General features: G+C 55.6%; 7 protein-coding genes across 7 annotated transcripts; 6 read left to right on the forward strand and 1 right to left on the reverse strand.

Annotated features, from left to right (window-relative positions):
- Positions 1-507: 507 nt before the first annotated feature.
- On the forward strand, positions 508-2006 carry IUM83_05316 (Cation Diffusion Facilitator (CDF) Family; the record flags this gene model as incomplete). Its single annotated transcript, XM_067929448.1, has 5 exons — positions 508-786; positions 873-1086; positions 1163-1347; positions 1469-1643; positions 1717-2006. 5 exons carry the CDS (start codon positions 508-510, stop codon positions 2004-2006), a joined length of 1143 nt encoding a protein of 380 aa, XP_067799781.1.
- A 7790-nt stretch (positions 2007-9796) lies between these two features.
- On the forward strand, positions 9797-10036 carry IUM83_05317 (uncharacterized protein; the record flags this gene model as incomplete). Its single annotated transcript, XM_067929449.1, has 1 exon — positions 9797-10036. The coding sequence occupies one exon, from the start codon at positions 9797-9799 to the stop codon at positions 10034-10036; it is 240 nt and encodes a 79-aa protein (XP_067799780.1).
- A 1321-nt stretch (positions 10037-11357) lies between these two features.
- IUM83_05318 (uncharacterized protein) lies at positions 11358-11733 on the forward strand (the record flags this gene model as incomplete). Its single annotated transcript, XM_067929450.1, has 2 exons — positions 11358-11671; positions 11727-11733. 2 exons carry the CDS (start codon positions 11358-11360, stop codon positions 11731-11733), a joined length of 321 nt encoding a protein of 106 aa, XP_067799784.1.
- Positions 11734-11870: 137 nt separating this feature from the next.
- On the forward strand, positions 11871-13679 carry IUM83_05319 (uncharacterized protein; the record flags this gene model as incomplete). Its single annotated transcript, XM_067929451.1, has 1 exon — positions 11871-13679. One exon carries the CDS (start codon positions 11871-11873, stop codon positions 13677-13679), a length of 1809 nt encoding a protein of 602 aa, XP_067799571.1.
- A 2628-nt stretch (positions 13680-16307) lies between these two features.
- Positions 16308-16748, forward strand: IUM83_05320 (12-oxophytodienoate reductase; the record flags this gene model as incomplete). The annotated part of the gene is made up of 1 exon (XM_067929452.1): positions 16308-16748. One exon carries the CDS (start codon positions 16308-16310, stop codon positions 16746-16748), a length of 441 nt encoding a protein of 146 aa, XP_067799617.1.
- A 245-nt stretch (positions 16749-16993) lies between these two features.
- IUM83_05321 (12-oxophytodienoate reductase) lies at positions 16994-17239 on the forward strand (the record flags this gene model as incomplete). Its single annotated transcript, XM_067929453.1, has 1 exon — positions 16994-17239. One exon carries the CDS (start codon positions 16994-16996, stop codon positions 17237-17239), a length of 246 nt encoding a protein of 81 aa, XP_067799538.1.
- A 1400-nt stretch (positions 17240-18639) lies between these two features.
- On the reverse strand, positions 18640-19443 carry IUM83_05322 (Major Facilitator Superfamily (MFS); the record flags this gene model as incomplete). The annotated part of the gene is made up of 1 exon (XM_067929454.1): positions 18640-19443. One exon carries the CDS (start codon positions 19441-19443, stop codon positions 18640-18642), a length of 804 nt encoding a protein of 267 aa, XP_067799618.1.
- Between the last annotated feature and the right edge of the window lie 699 nt (positions 19444-20142).

The raw sequence follows: 20142 nt of genomic DNA on the forward strand, positions 1-20142 counted from the left end.
GTATTCGTATTGGAACGGGCGTGTAAACTGGGTAACTCAGTAACTCAGTAACTCAGTAAATTGTTGCTTAACCAGCAACGGAGTGACGAAGTGTGCTAGGTATGCATGCTAAAATCGCAGCAATGCCCGGAAGGTGATCGTAGCTAAGCAAACATGTAGGATTTAGGACTTCTACGATAAAACGTAGCGGGCTACCGATATAAGGAGTGGCTCATAGGAGGTCAGTAACCGCCTTAGACCAATCAACCCGAGCGTGCGGACCTGGCGCTGCGAGTTCAACTGCACTTCATGGTCACATTTGGTTGGCATCAGCTTGTGATCAAAATATGGTATATATTATATATCAGAATATCAGTCATGACAGGGTGTATGTACCCCTTATAGTTTATAGACGTCCGGCGTGTCAAGTTGAGCGCGGTGGTCAGTTTTGCATCTGCGTAACCTTCGCTTGCTCGACCACTCGCGATCTGCCCCTGCAGGCCCCAACCCAGTCCCTCTTCCTGCTCGATGGCCGAGTCCTCGCCGCTCGCGTCCCCGTCGCTTCGGCACCAGCAGCAGCAGCAGCAGCAGCGCAGCCCGCTCACGCCCAACGGCTACGGCTCGCTCTCCGTGACGACGACGACGCCCGGCGGCTCCAAGGTGGACGAGCGCTACCGCCGCTCGCAGGTGTCGCACGCCTTCCTGCTCAAGAAGGAGGCGGACGTGGAGGCGCAGCACCTGGCCTCGCCCTCGGGCTCCTCCGTGCGCGTGCAGGTCGCCATCAACGCGTCGCTCGCGGCCAACGTGGTGCGTGCCCTACCTACGAGTTCTGCCGCGCTCTACCTGCCTGCTCTCCACTGACCAACTAGTCGTGTGACGTGCCGCTACTGCAGGCGCTGGCCGCCGTCAAGATCTACGCGGCCTTCACCAGCGGCTCGCTGGCCGTGCTGTCGTCGCTGGTGGACTCCATCCTGGACCTCACGTCTCAGGCGCTCTTCTGGTACTCGGACAAGCGCATGCACACGCCCAGCGTCAAGTACCCGGCCGGCCGGCGGCGGCTCGAGCCCATCGCCGTCATCATCTCGGCCACGCTCATGGGCATGGCAGGTGGGCAGCAGCAAGCAGGCTGCAACGGGGTTTCCGCCTCTTCTAATCCGCGTTTTCTGCTTGGGGGTTGCCGCAGCTATTGAAGTGATTCAGCAGTCGGTCGAGGCGCTCGTCAAGGGCTTCAACGGCCACCAGCGCGTGCTCGAGATCTCCAACTTCACTGAGGTCGTGCTGTTGGTCGCCATTGTCATCAAGCTGGCGCTCTGGTACGTGTGCGCCAAGATCGCGTCGCACTCGCCGTCAGCCGACGCACTCGCACAGGTAAAGACCCCTCACCGCCACTCAATTTCGACGCTCGTTTAACATCTTCGAGACGCGTTTCTGGACACAACCAACTCTGATTTTCGGTGCTCGTGCTTTTTTTTGCTGCTTGGTGCTGCAGGACCACCGCAACGACGTCTTCAGCAACACTGTCGCAGTTGCCGCGGCCTTCGCCGCGCACTGGCACTCGAGTCTCTGGTACCTCGATTCCGTCGGCGCCATCGTGATCTCGGTGTACATCGCAGTCAGCTGGCTCGCGACTGGAAAGGAGCAAGTGGAGCGCCTCGTCGGCCTGCGTACGTGTCAAACATTCCTCGTGTTGCTACAGTGGTTTACCTTGCCCTAACTGGTTTGCATTTGTCCACACAGAGGCCGACCAGGAGTTTATCGATCAGATCCGACTACTGGGTGACGTTCACCACCCGATGATGAGAACCGACATCGTGCGTGCGTACCACTTCGGCAACAACTACTTGGTCGAGATGGAAGTCATCTTGCCCGAGGATATGTGCGTCAAGGACGCCCACGACATCAGCCTCAGCTTGCAGGACAAGGTGGAGGAACTAGACAATGTGGAGCGCGCCTTCGTCCACGTTGACTACCTAGAGCGCAACTATGACGAACACAAGGACCCCACGCTTCGTCGCGACTCCCCATAGTAGGTTGAGATCGGCGCAAGAAACAATACATACCCGCACAACACCATCTTCAGTTGCCAAAGTTTTACTTGCCTATGCTTCGTATTTGCAGTAAGCACGCGCTGCTTTAATTCACTGTTTGAGGAATAGGGAGTATGTCATATTACTATATAATAATTAACTTTATATTTATCAGGATTAAAAAAATAATTGCCGTATTGACTCAATTTAGTGATCCCTTAAATGCGAGAGCAATTTTGTTGCAGCATAGCAAATAGCTCAGTACCGGTGTAGCGGATCTTCCGATCTGGTACACCAAATCCTCGGGCAAGATGACTTCCATCTCGACCAAGTAGTTGTTGCCGGCGTCTGCAGTAGCGGCACGTCACCCGACTAGTTGGTCAGTGGAGAGCAGGCAGGTAGAGCGCGGCAGAACTCGTAGGCAGAGCACGCACCACGTTGGCCGTGACGAGTACATGTAGCCGGCCTTGACGAAGGACGAGGTGAAGGTGGCCGTGTTGCCTCCGGGCTGTCGTATGTGATGTATGGGCGTATTTCTAACCAAATCGCGCAGAACCTCAACGCGCATAGAGCGCCGGGAATCAGAAGGCGCATTGAGGAATCCCTCCCTCTACTTCCTCGGCCCGCGGTCACCAGCGGCTTGGTGCTGCCCGCAGGCTGCAAGCAGCATGGAGCTCGCTCAGAGTTCAAGAAAAACCCGGTTTTCCAAGGGCGATGGATGGGTAGGCAAAAATTGGGGGTGGTTGGGTAATGGGTTTTTCTAGCCCTATTCCCTCTGTGAATTTATATTACAATTCACGATTCAATCCGCAATTCAAATCTCAATTCATTTAACTCTTGGCGCAGCGCAGCACCAGCACCAGCCATCCTAACGCCGTAGTTCTGGGGCCTTCCTATCGTGGAGGTATAGCAGGCAGCTTATGCCATCTCCACACTCCCTTCACTACATCGTAGCTGGGGCGAATTATAATCATGCAACATGCAGTTTTAGCAATTTTGCTCTGTACAAACGGGTGGGTGGGTTTTGTATTAACCCACCCAATACCCGCCACTCGCGCGCTGGGGGTGGGTGGGTAACCCCGGGATATCCCAACCCCAAAAAAAAAAACTAGGAACCCTGGTGATCGCGCATCACGTCATCTCGCTGCTCGCCTGAGTGGGATCTCAGGCGAAACCGACGTGGCACTTTGATTGGTAGACGGGCGCCTGTATCAAGGGTAAGGTCGCGTTGGCTGCGACGGCATGGCAAGGTGCCATTGGCAACGCAAACGCTGTCGGCATCGAAGTGAGCTTCACAAAGGTCCGAAAAAACACTGTTGTTCCGTATGCAACTTGAAAGGTTGGGTGCCTTTTCGGGATTTGATCCGATTTGATCCGTCCAAAACGCTGCGGTTTCGTCTCTACTTGTCAGAAGCACGCAAATTGGAGCAAAGGCAGACGCTATCGATTTCCACTACATTGGGGGTTCAACAACGTTTCATTAATGGGAGCTTATGCAATGACCATCAGCTCAGTCCGATAAGGGACGAGGAGAGCGGTGCCCCCAAATGGTCATGCAGTCAGCCCCACTAATGCAACGTCGAATCGCCCCGTGGGCATGCTACCATGCCTGCCGCCAGGGTAACCACCGACTCCTTGCGGAGCCTAGTGTAGGTCTTGAACGCATCGGAGACCCAACGGCCGTGAAACTGGATTGTGAGGGCGTCCGTGCCAGATCGGTACATGTGAGTTGCCCCGCCGGACCGAAGAGAATGCGAGCTGATACATCGCGGATCTTGACCTGTGCTCGTAGCCGCTCGCTTGATAGCTTCTGCCACGTCGGCCGTTGCTATGCAGGCCGGCTTTCCGCGGCGGTCCAGGTACACTGCGGCCGGTATGTCGGTAGGCAGGTTGTACGGACTCGGAGCAGGATCAGGGCACCAAACACGGGACACAGGAATGGGTGCCCAGAACGCGACAGCATACGTGTTATGGAGGAGCCGCCTTGATTGGTCTTGGAACCGATCAAGCGTATACACACCGATTGTGCCTTCGAAGGAGTCAATGTTGGCCGACCTTCCACGTCTAGAACTGCGATGTCTTGAGCTCGAACGGCAAACCACTTGAAGGAACCTCCGGCAATTGCTACGATTTCCGATCGCCTCAGGAGGAAGAAGAACGCCAAGCACATGACCCCCCATAGGGCTTGCTCAAATGGTTCAGTCATCGCGAGGCTGCGGAAGCACGCTTCAAGAAGCCCGATCGACATTGGTGCTTTTCGGTGCGGTGGTGAGTCGAGGCGGCTGATTCCTTTGAGCAGCATACGGATGTGCGGGTGTGAAATTGGGAAGTCATGACCGGATGCCGCAAAGAAGTGGCGAACACCGAGGAGGACCGCCATTATCGAGTCGCTGCGAATGGGCCCCCCGGACCCGAAGCCGTACTGGAAGCCGTGAAGAATAAAATCCGAGATGTGCTGTACTTGGACAGCGAGAGGCATGCCCGCAAGCGGGGGGGCTATTCCATGGTGGGACGTCCAGGTCGTCCACTTGGCCAGCGCTCGCCTGTATTGATCGAACGTGGAGTCGGCAACGGAGTGCGCTCGGAGATACGCAGCCAAATGTCGGTCAGACCGTGAATATCCACCGTCGGTGATACCTGCGACCAGCCGGGAGTTAGTGATGAAAGTTTGGCTGCATACGATGGGTTAGCGGCGATGCGGGAGCCAGCGTCTGCGCGTTCGTTGTCGGTCCCGGTCACGTGAGATGCTGAAAACCGGAGCTGGAACGAAGTTTCCACCAGCTTAGGAGCCGAATAATCACTTGGGCGCGTGGGTTTCGCGAGGCGAGCTTGTTTTGCCAAGCGACGGCAGAGGTGTTGTCGATACGGAACAGGACGTTACAAGGGCGTCCGTTGCGAGGAACCCCGCAGCCCCAACGGCGTCCCCACGCGTGGACCGCGAAAGCGCAAGAAAGTAATTCGCGGAAGTTGATATCGAACCCGTTCGGCGCTCCATCCTTGAATGCTGCGATCAGCTCACGTTCGCTGTCCGTGAACTGGTAAGTGAGAGCCATCTGCGAGGAGACGTCCAACGCGCAGAGCCCGTAATCTGACGCGTCCATTTCAACTTCAATATCCGGTGCCGGGAGAGAGTTGAAGTATTCCAGCGACACACCGTTCAACTGGGGTGTATGGAGCACACGCCACCACCATAGCAAATCCTGTCGCATGTCAGGTGTAACCGGGACGCGCTAAAAACGATGTAGATGACTTCGCGCTGGCGCAGGCGCTGGAGAAACGGCCGTGCAGCACGGATGCATGTTGCCACATGCCGAAGACTACCCATCAGCGACCGATAGGCCTGCCTTAAGAGCGACGAAGAGGAGAAAGCGTCCGCCACAATTTTCCGTGCCTTGAGTATCTTCTCTGGTGGCATAGACACCGTTTCCGCCACAGAGTCGAATACGAGGCCCAGTACGCGTTGTCGTGTGTTCCAATCGGTGAACTTCTTAGCGTTAATAGAGTCAGCACCCAGGACCGCTACCATGGCATACCTTAGCGACCGATTCGCGTCATCACAGGATGTTCCAATGTCCGCAGCCACATTGATGTGATCATCAACCCAGTGATAATTGAAGAAACCATCCGGGAACGTGTCAGTGGTGTGAGAACTGTGCACGTAAGCGACGGCACCACCAGCAATTTCGTAAAACCCCGGGGACCCGGTCCAGCCAAATGGCGCTGCGAGCTCGATCACGATGACATCGTCCTCCTCGATGTGCCTGGCGAAAAGATACACGCCGTTGCTGTGGATGCTGATGTTTCGAAAAGCAGAGGCTATGTCACCAGCCATCACACAGACACGAGCATTCGGGTGGGCGCGCTTGGACTTCAGGATCTTGGTTGCCACCGCGTCGCAATGTGTATACTCCGGCTTAACGATGCTGTCCTGGTCCGTACAGTCGTTGATGGAGGTGTCTTCGGGGTACGACAGATCGGGAATCGTTCGACCTGTAACATTGGTGTCCTCGCCACCCTTGTCGACCACTCCGAAGGGGCTGATGATTATCTCGGGCCATTGCTTGAGGAGGTCCCGATCGAGCACCAGGCATCGCCCTGCGTCCTGCTCCTTGCGGATGTTCTTGCGGAGCACATTGAGACGGACTCTCGCCGACCCGTGGTTTGGTGGCCGTTGTACCTACCGCGGAGGCGTCTTACTTAACCGGACTTTAACACCACCATGAACGATATTCTGGAGCTCTTCCAAATGTTCGTAGCCCCTGCACACTTCGTTCAGCACAGCTGGCACCAAGGTTTTGTTTGGTCGGTAGTCGTTAACCGTCTGCCCGCGCACCATTTCGACAAAAGTTGGAAGGGAGGCGCCCGACCGCCGTGCATACTCCGATAGCGCCTTCCGCAGCGGAGTATCAAGAAGAAACTCGGACCCTGCCAATCCCGGTCGCGACAGCGGGTAGTTGTCCGGAGGTAGCGTAACACCCAATTTCGCCATAGCCTGAGCCAGAGTGGCTCTGCGAGTAACGCGCAATAGATTGCTTCTTCCACGAGCGTTTGAGTGCATCGCTGCTGCGGCCTTGACGCTAATGACCAGGCGCAGGTGGCTTGGTCGCGGTGCAGTTCCAGTACGCAACCGGTCTTCTTCTTCGGTGGGGAACTTGACGCCGCGGCTCAAAGACTGGTACACCGATCCCGGCGACGTGACTGTCCGTGATACTGATTCTGTAGCAGAGTTCAGCTCGCTTTCATGAAGTGATACACACGAAACATCTTGCAATGTAGTCAGAGCTGACGCTCCACGCATATGCTTAATTGAATGTACCGACTATATGGCCGGTACTGGTTGTATGGCCGTGGGTGACTGTATGGTCAACCCGGACTGTATAGTCTGAGGTGTGGGTGGCTGTATGGCCAACCCGGACCGTAAGGTCAAAATACCCGTCTGGACGGTACCGATGCCGGTGCCGGTACAGTCCTCCTGACTCCCCGGTAAACACGGTGTTTTGGCGTCGGGCGGGGCTGAGCGATTAGGAAAACAGACGGTTTCGCGGAAAATTTCCCGCTCGCGCGCCGATTTCATCCCCCGCCGCTTCGTTCCCACCCTATCCGCTTCCTCGCGCTTTGTGTTGGCCGGGGTCGGCGCCATCTCTGGCGGTTCAACTTCAGTGCTCGGATGCAGTGTGGCAGCAGTGCTTGATGTATTAAACTGCTTAATCTGCGACTCGGACCGTGGGGATGTCGAGCTGCCATCCGTATGGCCCCTTCAGCGGCAATCTTCTGTATGGGTGCTTCGCGATCCGTAGGTACGCTCCACTCAGTCTTGAAGGCGAGCAGGGAGACGCTCGGGCCAGTCGTGCACGCGGCGTGGGTTTCCACAACGCTCGCGAGTGCCACCTGAGCACGGTAGTCCGGCTACGTGAAGGAGACACGGTTCTTGGCCACGGCGGTTGATCGGGATCAGGCGCCTGATGGCGTCGAAAATAGCAGGGCGTCTCGCTGGATCGCGGTGACCTGAGTCGCGTCGGCTCTTGGTCGCAGGGTCTTGGCCATCTTCGCGCTTGGACTGGGACAGAGCGCTCACTAGCGCCATCGTCCACACTGGCGACTGGTAGTCGATAGCGCGCAGAGCCTCGCAGAATCCGCTCCACCACTGCGGGTCGTCCAGCTGCATGAAGCCAAGTGCCGCCCCGATGAACTTGTTCACGTAGAGTAGCGTCAGCCGGACCCGCGCAGGCGTGTTCTCAGGATTAGTCGACTTGTTCTTGGCCACGAAGTTGCGAAGTCTTGACGTGAGCTTGCGCATGGGGTCATACCACACCTCCTGTCCGAGGGAGGCCAGACCGTGGAGAGCATCCAGAATGTCCTCGTAGCTCGCGCACTTGATCGACGTAGGAGGTAGCGAGGCCGACGGGCTGAAGTCGCTTGAGAAGTTCGCGTTCGTGGAGCCGTCCTCCAGCGTCGTCATCTCCGACGATTCCTTGAAGTGCATGATCGTGAGGCCGCGCGACCCGAGACGTCCGCTGAAGATCGCCATCAGGACCGCTGGCGTCGTTCGGAACTTGGTCGACTCGAGCTCCCGCAACCACAACACGAACGACATCGCAGACAGGGCTTACCTGTCTCCGTGCCAAAGGCACGGAACATACGACTCGCGGCCAGCAGGTGGGCTTGCGGAGGATTGTAGTCGCCCTTGGCCTTCTTCGCCCCGTCCGGGAAGCTTGCCGTCGTAAGGTAGCACACCTCCGCTGGCGGCATCTCGCCCTTGCTGTTCGGGGCAGTGGGAGCCGCCGGACTTGCATGCATGGCTGAGGCGGAGACCACTGGTAAATGGCCAACGCCCTGCCGGGCTACCAGCGCACGGAGCCGTTCGATCTCGGCTTGCAGGGCTTGTACTTGAGCGGGAACAGCATGGTCGTCCTGGCCTACGACTCCCTGCGTGGTTGCACTGGCCTGAGCCGCGGGGTCCTCGGTCGCGGCGCTCTCTTCGACTGCGGTACCGGGCGAAAATGATGCCATGAACTCGTGTAGGTCGAACCCGCCGCCGGACCTCGACGTAGCCGCCGGACGCTTCGCGACCGCCACCGCCTTGGCTTGCTTGGTCTTCGCTGAGGTCGCCGTCTTCTTCAGCCTCTCCGCAGGTGGAGCCGGCGGCTTGTCCTCCAGGTCGGAGTCGGAGTCGCGGCCGCTGTCACCCGTGGGCTTCGTTGGTGTCCCTGCAGTCGATGCCACCGTGGCGCGCTTCGACACCTTCTTCTTGCCCGTGCGGGCGTCGACCACAGCTTCACCAGAAGCCGGCTTCGATGTCGCCCGCTTGCTCGTGCGTAGCGGTGCGGGCTCGGACGTGCGCCTCGTAGGCGCCGTCGTCCACGGCTCGTCCGCACCCGTGACGTCCACGACGTCAGGAGGAGCGACGCCAGCAGCAGCCGCAGGGAGATCGCTATCCGATGGAGCCGTCACGGCCCTGGATGACGGGGAGCTGGGGGTGGCTTGGTCGGTGGTCACGCGGGTGACCATGGCGTAGCTGAGTAAAGTAACCCCCTTCTTCGTTGCTTGCTTGTTGGTCTGAAGACAAAGTGAGTTGATGTGAGCCAGCCCCGTTTTTTTTTAGGGTGTGGTGTGGTGGGTTGAATTCGCTCGTGCTGGCGTTGGTGGCCGAGCGCTTGGGTCTTGGCCGTGGAGCTGGCTGCGTCCGATGAGGCGAGTTGGCGACTGCGTCCCGAAGACCCCAAGAGCGTCTGCCGTGGGAATAGCCGCGGCAGCGGTTGGCTGCTGGCGCTCGGCTAATCTTGGAGGAAGTTGGCGCTGGCACGTGACCTGGCTGACAGTTGGCGTGGCTTCCTCCTCTTATACGAAACCTCTATTTCGCACTCGCTTCGCTCGCTCGAAATTCCCAGAATCGCTCCAGTTTTGACAGCTCCACCGCACAAACCTGTTTAAAACACGCACCTCACGCAAGCGCACAAGCGGTTGGGAGCTACACAGATACAAGATCTTCGTGATATCAAGAAAGTAAGAAAGTAAAGCCACAACATCAAATTGCTCTAAAGAACAAAATAGATACAGGCTCAGTAGCCACGCAGCAGCAGCAGTGGTGACACCACCGCCAGAGCACCTGGCTTCCAGTAGAAGCGTAGAAGTTGTACACTCGTTTGCTTACCCTCGGTCGTAGGTGGAGGTGTTCCACGAGGGATGCATTCCCAGTCATGCAGCGTCACTTTTCATTCTTCCGTGTCGGGCCTTCCTCCATCCGACTCCGTTCGTCTCCCCCTCTCTCACGTCTGGGACCCGCCGCCGAAATGAGTGCAGCGGTTGGGACCGACTTCTGGTCAACTGAGGCACTACCCACGCGAAACTCGTGTGTACGCCGCATCAATAATGCCGTGCACCGCTTGGATTTGACCCTCGTGGAGAACGTGCTGAATCCTCCAGACGGCAGCGATGGGGCCCCGTTCGAGCTGTGTGCAGCGACCCGAGACGACTGGAATCGCTACATCCAGTTCGAGCAGCAGGCGCTGGGGTCGCGCTGGATGGCGTAGTCAGACGACAGGGTCTTCATTGTCGAGTTGCCCGGTGTGTGTGTGTGTGTGCACGAAAACCTTGTCGATGGCGTCCAACATGCGATCACCGAGGCAACCGGGATCCAGCGCGACCCCAGCGCCTGCTGCTCGGACTGGATGTAGCGATTCCAGTCGTCTCGGGTCGCCGCACACAGCTCGAACGGGGCCCCATCGCTGCCGTCTGGAGGATTCAGCACGTTCTCCACGAGGGTCAAATCCAAGCGGTGCACGGCATTACTGATGCGGCGTACACACGAGTTTCGCGTGGGTAGTGCCTCAGTTGACCAGAAGTCGGTCCCAACCGCTGCACTCATTTCGGCGGCGGGTCCCAGACGTGAGAGAGGGGGAGACGAACGGAGTCGGATGGAGGAAGGCCCGACACGGAAGAATGAAAAGTGACGCTGCATGACTGGGAATGCATCCCTCGTGGAACACCTCCACCTACGACCGAGGGTAAGCAAACGAGTGTACAACTTCTACGCTTCTACTGGAAGCCAGGTGCTCTGGTGGTGGTGTCACCACTGCTGCTGCTGCGTGGCTAGAGTCTGCATCTATTTTGTTCTTTAGAGCAATTTGATGTTGTGGTTTTAATTTCTTGTCTCTCAAGCGCTTGGTTATGAGTCACCATTGACGAGTTTATTGCAAGTTTGGTCGACTGGCGAAATAGCCTCAACTGAACATTACTCAGGTATTTTTGTCGACGCAAGGTGAACCAAGCGTTCGGCGATGCCCAGCCCAGTTCCCAATTTCCTCTCCAGCGCTCAAGTACCTTGCTCACCCCGCCACCAGCAATGGCTGTGTCCTCGCCCAAGCTCTTCACGCCCGTGACCCTCGGCGGCAAGAACCCCATCCAGCTCAAGCACCGCGTCGCCATGGCGCCGCTCACGCGCCTCCGCACCGGCGCCGAGGGTGTGCAGAAAGCTATCGGCGTCGAGTACCACTCGCAGCGCGTCACGGTCGGCGGCCTGGTCATCACGGAGTCCACTGGCATCAGTAAGCAGGGCAACGGCTACTATGGAGCGCCAGCCTGTACACGCAGGAGCAGGTTGAGGTGTGGAAGCCCGTGTGGAGCACAGCACAGTAGTTTCAGACTTGAACACACAGTAGTTTCACAACGGACGCATGGCGCCCACTGGTAAGGGTCGCCATGCCAGCGGTCGCAGGGGCAACGACCAAGTAGGAGCTGTAGGAGAGGCAACTTTCTAATACACACTATCGCTTTTGCATTCAACAGCACAAAAGACCACAAAGTATACTTTGGTTGCGAGCAGTTCGCAATCGGTAGTCAAGTAGACCAAGGATGTCGCGCTTCAGGCTGGACAGCGATGGCGACGCGGAGATGACGGTTCCACAGCCGGTCTACGAATACATCGGGCCGCCCAAGTTGGTCGACTGGGATCAAGCTTCGCTCGTGAAGTGGCGAAGGGCTCGAGAGCAGAATGAGGAGAACATTCACGAGCGCTGTGAGTGGACGGGTGAAGACTACAAGGCCGTCGTAAGAAGTGTGCGCAGTGCGGTCGACCCCGATATGATGACGTTCTTAGCCACGTACGAGATCGGCAAGGACAAGTCTCAGATCACGGATGAGGATATCATGGTCAAGGTCAAGGAGAGGTGCGAGACGACTAATCGCGACTATCTCGCTAACCCAACCGCGCTGTTCACTCAGAATCTGAAGATGGACTTGATGGTTAAAGACGTACCCGATCGAGTGGCCAAGTACTTCAGGCAGTTCGAGAAGATTATAGCGGATAACGGATTTCATGAGCATCTGGGCCGAGGTTCACCCTCTGATGACGACTACGTGGCACGGATGAAGCAGCGGACCAAGATCTTGGTCGATAATCTATCGCCACCTATGCTACGGGATGAAATCAAAGGCATGCTGGAGCTAGTGAAATTTCGTCACATCCGGACCAACGACCAGGCATTGTACAAGTTGATCCTGGAACGTGCCGAGCTGCAGCAGTTATTTTACAATCGGTTTAGGCAGGCCGACTCGGCTAAAGCAGCTCCTAGGACGAGCAACCGCAAAGGAGGCAAGGGGCCGTCAACGCAGGAGAACACCCGGTCTGACTCCGGGCAACGCAGCTCAAATGAAGGTGGGAAGGCGACAGCAGGGCCAGGTAACAGCGGCCAGGGTCAAAACCAGCCCCGAAAATGGGGATCGGGACGACCGCCACCACGTACGGGTTGTCTACACTGCAAGCAAGATCACTGGCTACGAGATTGCCCAGTAGCCACATCAGAAGAGAAGGAGGCAGCTCGTGCAACCCAGCAGTCCAAAAGCTGGAAGGTGAAGAGGGCTGCTGTCGGCAAACACGATGACATCGGTGAGTTTGCAGAAAAGGGAGCGACCCCGACGAAGGGAGCGGATGATGAGGAATACTCGGTCGTGATTAATGGAGCTGTGGAGATTTCGATGTGTCCTGACACGGGTGCAGACAAGTGCATACTTCCAGCTACAGCGGTCAACCAAGTACGTGCAGCAGGGGGTATGCTCGAGACGACACGCCTGATACAACCTGAGCCTGTCGAAGGAGTCGGCGGCAAAATCACCCTGTGTCATGAAGCAGCACAAATAGATGTGCAAATCCGAACCTCCGCAGGACCGGTCAATCTCTACAAGCTAGATTGTCTAGTAGTCGAAGGAGAAACGCAATTTCTCCTGAGCAAGAAGGTGATGAAGCGCCTGGGAATTGATGTCAAGCGCGCTTTTGAGCAGCTGGCAAACACCAGTATTGAGCTCAATCACGATGATTTCCCTGATGAGCCAGAAGTGGGTGAAGTGGTGGATGCAGATATTGAACGGGAGCTAGATCGCATGTGTAAGGAGGTCAACGAGGTGCTGAGTGATGATCAGTACAAGGATTTCCGAGCTGAAGTGATCAAGTTGAGTAAGGAGTTCACGAGACTCTATCGTACACGGATCGGACATGACGAGCCAGCTTTGGTGGAGCCCCTGGTGGTCACACTAAAGAAGGGAGAAGAACCGGTTCGCTGCAAGCCACGACGATATCCGCCAGCGCAACTTAAATTTCTGGAAGAGCATGTCGCACAACTGCTCAAGTTTGGGTTCGTCAAGAAAAATAATCTCAGCAAATGGGCGTCAAATGCAGTACCAGTGCTGAAGCCGGGCAGTAACAACGAGTTCCGGGGGACCAACAATTACATCAAGATCAACAATAAGACAGTGCCAATTGCGGGTACTATGCCGCACTTCTCAATTATCCTGAGGCATGTATCTGGCGTTAAGTTCATCGCCAAGTTTGACATGTTCAAGGGGTTCTGGCAGATCATGCTCGCTGAGGAATGCCAAGAGATGTTCAGCTTCATGACACACGATGGTGTCTACACACCATTGCGCGTGCCTCAAGGAGCGACAGATTCGGCGCTACATTTCCAGAATCAAATGCAGACGGTCTACAAGCCGCTACTGTACAAGGGAGCGCTCATCTGGATCGATGACATCATTGTGTATGGCCGGACGGAAGAGGAATTTTTGGCAAACCTCAGGTTGTTTTACGAGCTCACTGCAAAGCACCGCCTGAAACTTAATGCCAAGAAGAGCGTCCTTATGGCGTTTGAGGTGTCGTGGTGTGGGCGAATTATTGACGGCTAAGGTATTAGACAGGACCCAGAGAGGCTATCGGCTTTAGTTTCGCTGCCACTACCTCAGACATCAGCCGATCTCCAACGATTTCTGTGCGCGTGTAACTGGATCCGAGACAGTATCGCGGACTTCGCGAGGGTTTTCGAGCCAATGCAGTCCAAGTTGAACGGAGCTTTGGTGAACCGGAGCAGGAAAAAATATTCGGCCAGAGCAGTAGCTTTGACGTGGTCTGAGGATGAGCGGGGGGCATACTCGTTTGCTCTCCAGGCAATCGCTGCCTCAGCTAAGCTCTACTTTCCAGAAGACAAGGCAACAATTTGTCTCCTGACCGACGCCAGCGACTATGGATGGTCAATTATCCTGACACAAGTGCGCGACTGGAGAAACGACATCCCAGTAGAAGAGCAAGCGCACGAACTCTTAATTTGCCAGGGCGGTGTCTTCCGGGGAGCGCAGATTCACTGGTCTGTGGTTGAGAAAGAAGCGTACCCAATTGTGCACGCGTGCATCTCACTCGACTGCATTTTCGAGAGAGAAGGAGGATTCAAAGCATTTTGCGATCACTCTAACCTGATTCAAATTTTCTCGCCGTCGGAGGATGTCAAAAAACACACTCGAGGCAAATTACTCCGGTGGGCACTACGTATATCGTGTCTGAGATACACGATCGAGCATATTGATGGAGAACGCAACCTCTGGGCGGATATAGTGTCGAGATGGACACCACATGGATCAGCACCAGCGACGACGACGGTTCGCGTCAAAGCAGCGAGAGCAGTAGGTCAAGGGTCTTTGTCGAGGCTCCGACCCTTGCAAGATGATCAGTTTGAATGGCCAACTTTGGAATCAATCCAAGAAGCTCAAGCATCAGCAGAAAACCCAGGATCAGGGTTTGAGAAGGATGAACAAGGTGTTTGGGTGGCGGACGGCAAGATATGGCTGCCATCTTCAGAGAAGATCTCATTTTGTGTGTGATGATTATCGCTCATTGTGGTACGCGAGCCCACCGCGGAGCAGATGCCATGCTTCAGTTGCTACGCGACGAATTTGTGGTAGAAGATTTGCGGGTGCGTGTGGAACAATTCGTGAGCGACTGCTTATTGTGTAAGCACGTTAAAGGAGGGAAGCTAATTCAGCGTCCCTGGAACAGCACTCATACAGCTACACGCCGGAATGAATTACTGCACATGGACTTCTTGCAGATGGGGGAGAGCTACGGCGAGTCACAGTATCTACTCGTCCTTAAAGACGACTTGTCTCACTACTGTGAGCTGGTTGCATGTGAGAGTGCCAACGGATTGGTTGCGGCCTCGGCAGTGCTCGACTGGTATAAGCGCTTCGGACTGCCAGAAACCTGGATGTCGGACAACGGATCTCACTTTCGGAACACTCTCATGGAAGATCTGAAGAGCAGGCTCGGAGCCCAACAACGTTTTGTACCTGTATACACACCCTGGCTAAACGGCACGATAGAGCGCTTGAATCGCGATGTGCTTCAAGTGGTCCGAGTACTTCTGCTGGAATTCCAACTGGACTCGCGAAACTGGGAATATTTGCTGCCCGTGATACAATCCAATTTAAACCAGACCCCTGTCCGATCGTTAATGGGAAGTCCCCGATGGAGGTTTTCACTGGTTTGGATCGTGAACCCATTGTTAATGTGGTTCTGAAGCCGCGAGCACGAGCAGGGACGTATGAGGTGGTGCAGGGCGAGTTACAGCAACACGAGGCCCAACTAGATGCACTACGCTCGAGTTTGAACGAGCTTCATGCAGAAATTGTCGAGACGACGGGAACGTCGTCGACTACAGCAGCAGGCCGCGAAGAAGGGGCGTGAGTTCACATTTTCAGTGGGCGACTTCGTTCTCTGGTCGAGGGCAGATCCACGAATGTCCGGGGGCAAGCTGATGGTTCGATGGGTAGGGCCTTTCAGGATTGTCCAAGAGCTTCCGACTAGCTCCATGATCGAGCACCTACTGACGGGTGACAAATTTGATGTGCATGCGATCCGACTAAAGCATTATGCCGACAGAATGCTCGAGGTCACGGAAGAATTAAAGCACCATGTCGCGTTGCAAGGGATCAACCTCGGTGTTCGTGCAGTGCTCGATGCGAAGTACCATCGCAGAGCAAAAGAATGGCAGCTTCTAGTAAGCTGGCAAGGCCTTGAAGACAGTGAAAACTCGTGGGAGGCATTCAATGGCATCTACGCTGCAGTCCCTGACAAGGTGGCACAATACGCTGACAATTGCGCAGACAATGGTTTCAAGAAATTCTTGAAGAGCCTTCAAGACAACATTGGAGTGTGATCAAGTCTTGGAGGGCAGTGTGGAGCACAGCACAGTAGTTTCAGACTTGAACACACAGTAGTTTCACAACGGACGCATGGCGCCCACTGGTAGGGGTCGCCATGCCAGCGGTCGCAGGGCAACGACCAAGTAGGAGCTGTAGGAGAGGCAACTTTCTAATACACACTATCGCTTTTGCATTCAACAGCACAAAAGACCACAGCCCGTCACAAAAGCCATCCACGACAAAGGCTGCAAGTTATTCGCGCAGCTGTGGCACACGGGTCGCGTGAGCCACCCGCTGAGCCGGCCCGGTGAGGGTCTGCCCGTGTCTGCGAGCGCCACCAGCATGGAGACCGTGACGAGCCACGCCGTCACCGCTGAGGGGCGGAAGGATCACGTTACTCCTCGCGCTCTGGAAGCCAACGAGATCCCTGGTATCGTGGACGATTACAAGACGGCCACGAAAAACGCTCTTGCTGCGGGTTTCGACGGCGTTGAGCTGCATACTGCGAACGGATACCTTCTGGAGCAATTCCTGTGCGACTCGACCAACAAGCGAACCGACAAGTACGGCGGATCAATTGAGAACCGCGCGCGCTTCTTGTTTGAGGCTCTCGAGGGCATCCTATCTGTAGCGGACTCAAGCAAGGTAGCTGTTCGTCTGTCGCCGTACGGTATCACCTCTGCGTGCACGGACTCGGACCCACTGGCGACCTTCAGCTATGTCATCCGGAAGCTTGAGCCCTATGGCTGGCACCTCACCGGGCCGCTACACTCTTCACTCTAATTAGTCGTGCTTTCGTACTTAACCGCAGCTCCGACCGATACAAATTTTATTTGCTCAGGCTCAAACCGCAACAAAAACACCAGTTTTGGATAGGGGTCCCCGAACTGTAGATTGATAAAGCAGAAAAGTGTTTTGAAAATTAATTTTTGCCTGCCGAGAATCGTACACCATTATTGGTCATGGCATGACTAATTAGATTGAAGGGTGTACTGCCCAGGGGTTACATTTCGCCGGTGCTGCGCCCGATGTACAAGGGTGTGTTCATCGCGGCTGGTGGCTTTGACCGAGTCAAGGCCATAAAGAATGTCGAGAAGGGCTACAACGATATAATCGCGTTTGGGCGTGACTTCATCGGTACGCCCGACATCGTGGAGCGCCTGAAGGCTGGCAATCCTCTGAACGAGTACAACATGAAAACTTTCTACCCTCGGGAGTGGACCGACCCTCTCGAGAAGGGGTACGTCGAGTACCCGTTCCTGCAAGAGAACTAAGACTGTCAGCGACCCATAGACTTCTGCACGTAAAGCAATCTCAATACAGTTGCATGCGATCCAAAATCACCGAGCAAGACTTCAATACGTAGTACTAATATAGTACTTGTGTCACACCTTGCGTCACGAGCAGGGATTAGTAGTTAATACCGATTTCGCCCCTAAAATAATAATATTAATGTTGAGACGATTTTGATTTACTAAGTGCATTGATAGTACTAATCGGGGGCGTGAAAAATGTAATATCAATAGATATAGATACTAATAGTAAAATCAAATTACTAAACCACCCTTACCACAGATTCCGCTCGCATTTCCTCATCCGCTCAATGTCTACGTCATTGTGATGAAGAATGAACTGGCGCTGAGCTCGCTCATTCCTCGTGCGTGTGCGGAGAGAGTTCAATACAAACGAACCTGTCGAAAAGACTCTTGAAAAGCTGTTGAAGAGCAACGGGCGTCCTCGGGAGGGTTTGTAATGGCCAATACCAGCCGGAATCCCAACACTAGATTTACGACTCGCTGTTGCTTGAGTACGGTTGTCAGATTCCGCGAGAGTAGCTTCATTCGCCTCTGTAGCCTGACTCGACACCGATATCGCTTGACTGCTTGCTGGGGAGGGCTCACCGTCCGGTTGATCTTTATTCCTGAAGGTTAGAACGCACCTTGGACTGCAAAAGCTACGCACAGAGGTGGACGCATTAGATGCTAGCAAACCATGAGCCCTAGTAGTGCTAGCCGTACCGTTTGGATAGCTCAGCCTCACCCCAGAGTTCATTGCTGCAGATATGATGAACAGGATGACCGCAGATGCAACATGGCGCCGTTTCCGTCACATCAGAAAAACAACTATCGGCCTTGGAGCACCTAATCGGACCCGGTTGCGATCTTCAGGGAGGAAGCGCAAAATGAGCGGGAGAATACGACAGGGCAGCTCGGTAACCACCCGTTTGCCACCCATTGCGCGCGTCCTTTGAAGCTATTGACTTTGAACTTCAACCTGGAATTTAGTAGGATATTTAGTAGTGTTTAGTACTAATATCGTGAATTTTGTTCAAACTAAGTGTATGATAGTACTAACTGTTATACCTGGAATTGTAATATTATGGTTACTAATATTGTAGTGCTATTGATGATGTATAGTACTAATTGTGTTTTGTACTACCAATCCCTGGTCACGAGTAATCTTCAGTCTTCGCCAGTCGACCAACTGCAGGATCGGTTGGTGTCAAACAACAGGGTGAAACGTTACACACACTCGGATTCAGATTTTACCCCCTGCTATCAGGGATCTACCACAACGTACTACAGTACTACGCACGCACCATTGACACAAATGTCCGAGAGCGAGCTGCTATTGTCTACTTCTGCGCAGCCGCCTCGCTCACACCACTGTACACTCAGTCGCTCGGCTGGAAGCTCGCGGCGAACTCGTGGAATGCGCGGAGGAACCGGTTGTCCGTCCAGTCGATCTTGGCGCCGTTGGCCAGGTGGGTCAGGGTGTCGTCGGCGGTGCGAAGAGCGCGGTTCTGGCAGCCACTATCGCTTTCGTTGGCAGTCTCGGTGGTCGCACCGGCGGGTGCCACTGTGCCCTGAACCATCGTCTGGCCCCCCGAGTTGTTCACAATGGGCACGCATTGCTTGTAGACCTGCCAGTCCGGCTGGTGCAGCGCCAGCCAGTAGAAGCGCAACGTGCAGCTTCCCGAGCACTTGGAGAAGTCGGCGTTCACACTGGCTGGATACCCGGAGCCGTACTTGGCCACGCAGTCGTCCTGGTGGTCCACCATAGTGTCGTCGATCCAGACCTCACACGGGCCGTGGTGCGAGTCGATGAAGCCCTCCTGTTCCTGGTCGTTCTGCCAGTTCATGACTGTGAGGCCAGACACGTCCACGGGCGAAACGTCAGTGCGCGTGTTGGCGCAGTCCGAGACCTGCTGGTCCAGCATGTTCCGTAACGACGAGTAGCCGGCCTTGGCGAAGGACGAGGTGAAGGTGGCCGTGTTGGCCTCCGGGCTGTCGTCCCACTTGAGGCCTCCGAAAGCGCCGTTCACGGCGGCGGTGATGGTCTTCGCGTAGTAGGTCGACTTGGTCGCGTCAACGAACTGCGCCGCCGGCTTCGAGATGTATCCGTGCGCGTCGGCGTAGTTGAAGGCAAGCGCGGCCAGTGCAGCCGAGGCGAGAGCGGCGGAGCGGGTGAAGTGCATTTCTCGCGTCGACGTGTGGAACGGAGGGAGCGAGGGCTGCAGACGATGGCAAATTGAGTAGTGACTTGGCTCGGCTCGAGCTCGCGGTGCCTGGACCAGCAGCAACACAAACAAGAAGCAGGGCCATCGAGCACCGCGCTCGACTCGACGATGCCTCGGTGCCTTTCCTTTTATCGCCCGAAGCTGCCACCTCTGGATTCATTCGTGCCGACCGTCGTCGAATGGCGTCGTGGTGCTGGACGATATCGCGCGGCGCGATCAGCCACTCTTGCTGTCAGAAGCTCGAGCCCAGATCCTTGTCAACTAGAAGAATCGCCATTGCCAGCAGGCAGCATACGCGCGCGTTTGAAAGGGCAATCACCACGTGCGCGTCTGCAGTTGGGAAGGCGTTTCTGAACGCCGCCAGCACCGTCGGGAGGCTCGCAGGACATGTCTGGCCTCACTCGCCCGGCCTGCCAGAAACGCGCTGGACGCGACACAGAACTCTTGTGATAGGCGGGGCCATGTTGCACTCCACAGTGGAGTGCAACGCCTCATTTAGTGCATGAGCGATTAATCCCTGGATGCCTCGTGCACCGACTCAACTCGCGTAGCACTTTCGATCCGTAGATGGGGGGTTGGTTGCCAGCTGCTTGGTGCATTCATTGGTCGTAGGCTCGGGCGCTAGGTATTGATTCCTGTCGCCACGGCTGCTCGAGC

Source organism: Phytophthora cinnamomi, assembly GCF_018691715.1.
Source record: "Phytophthora cinnamomi strain GKB4 chromosome Unknown Contig4, whole genome shotgun sequence".
Lineage (NCBI taxonomy): Eukaryota > Oomycota > Peronosporomycetes > Peronosporales > Peronosporaceae > Phytophthora > Phytophthora cinnamomi.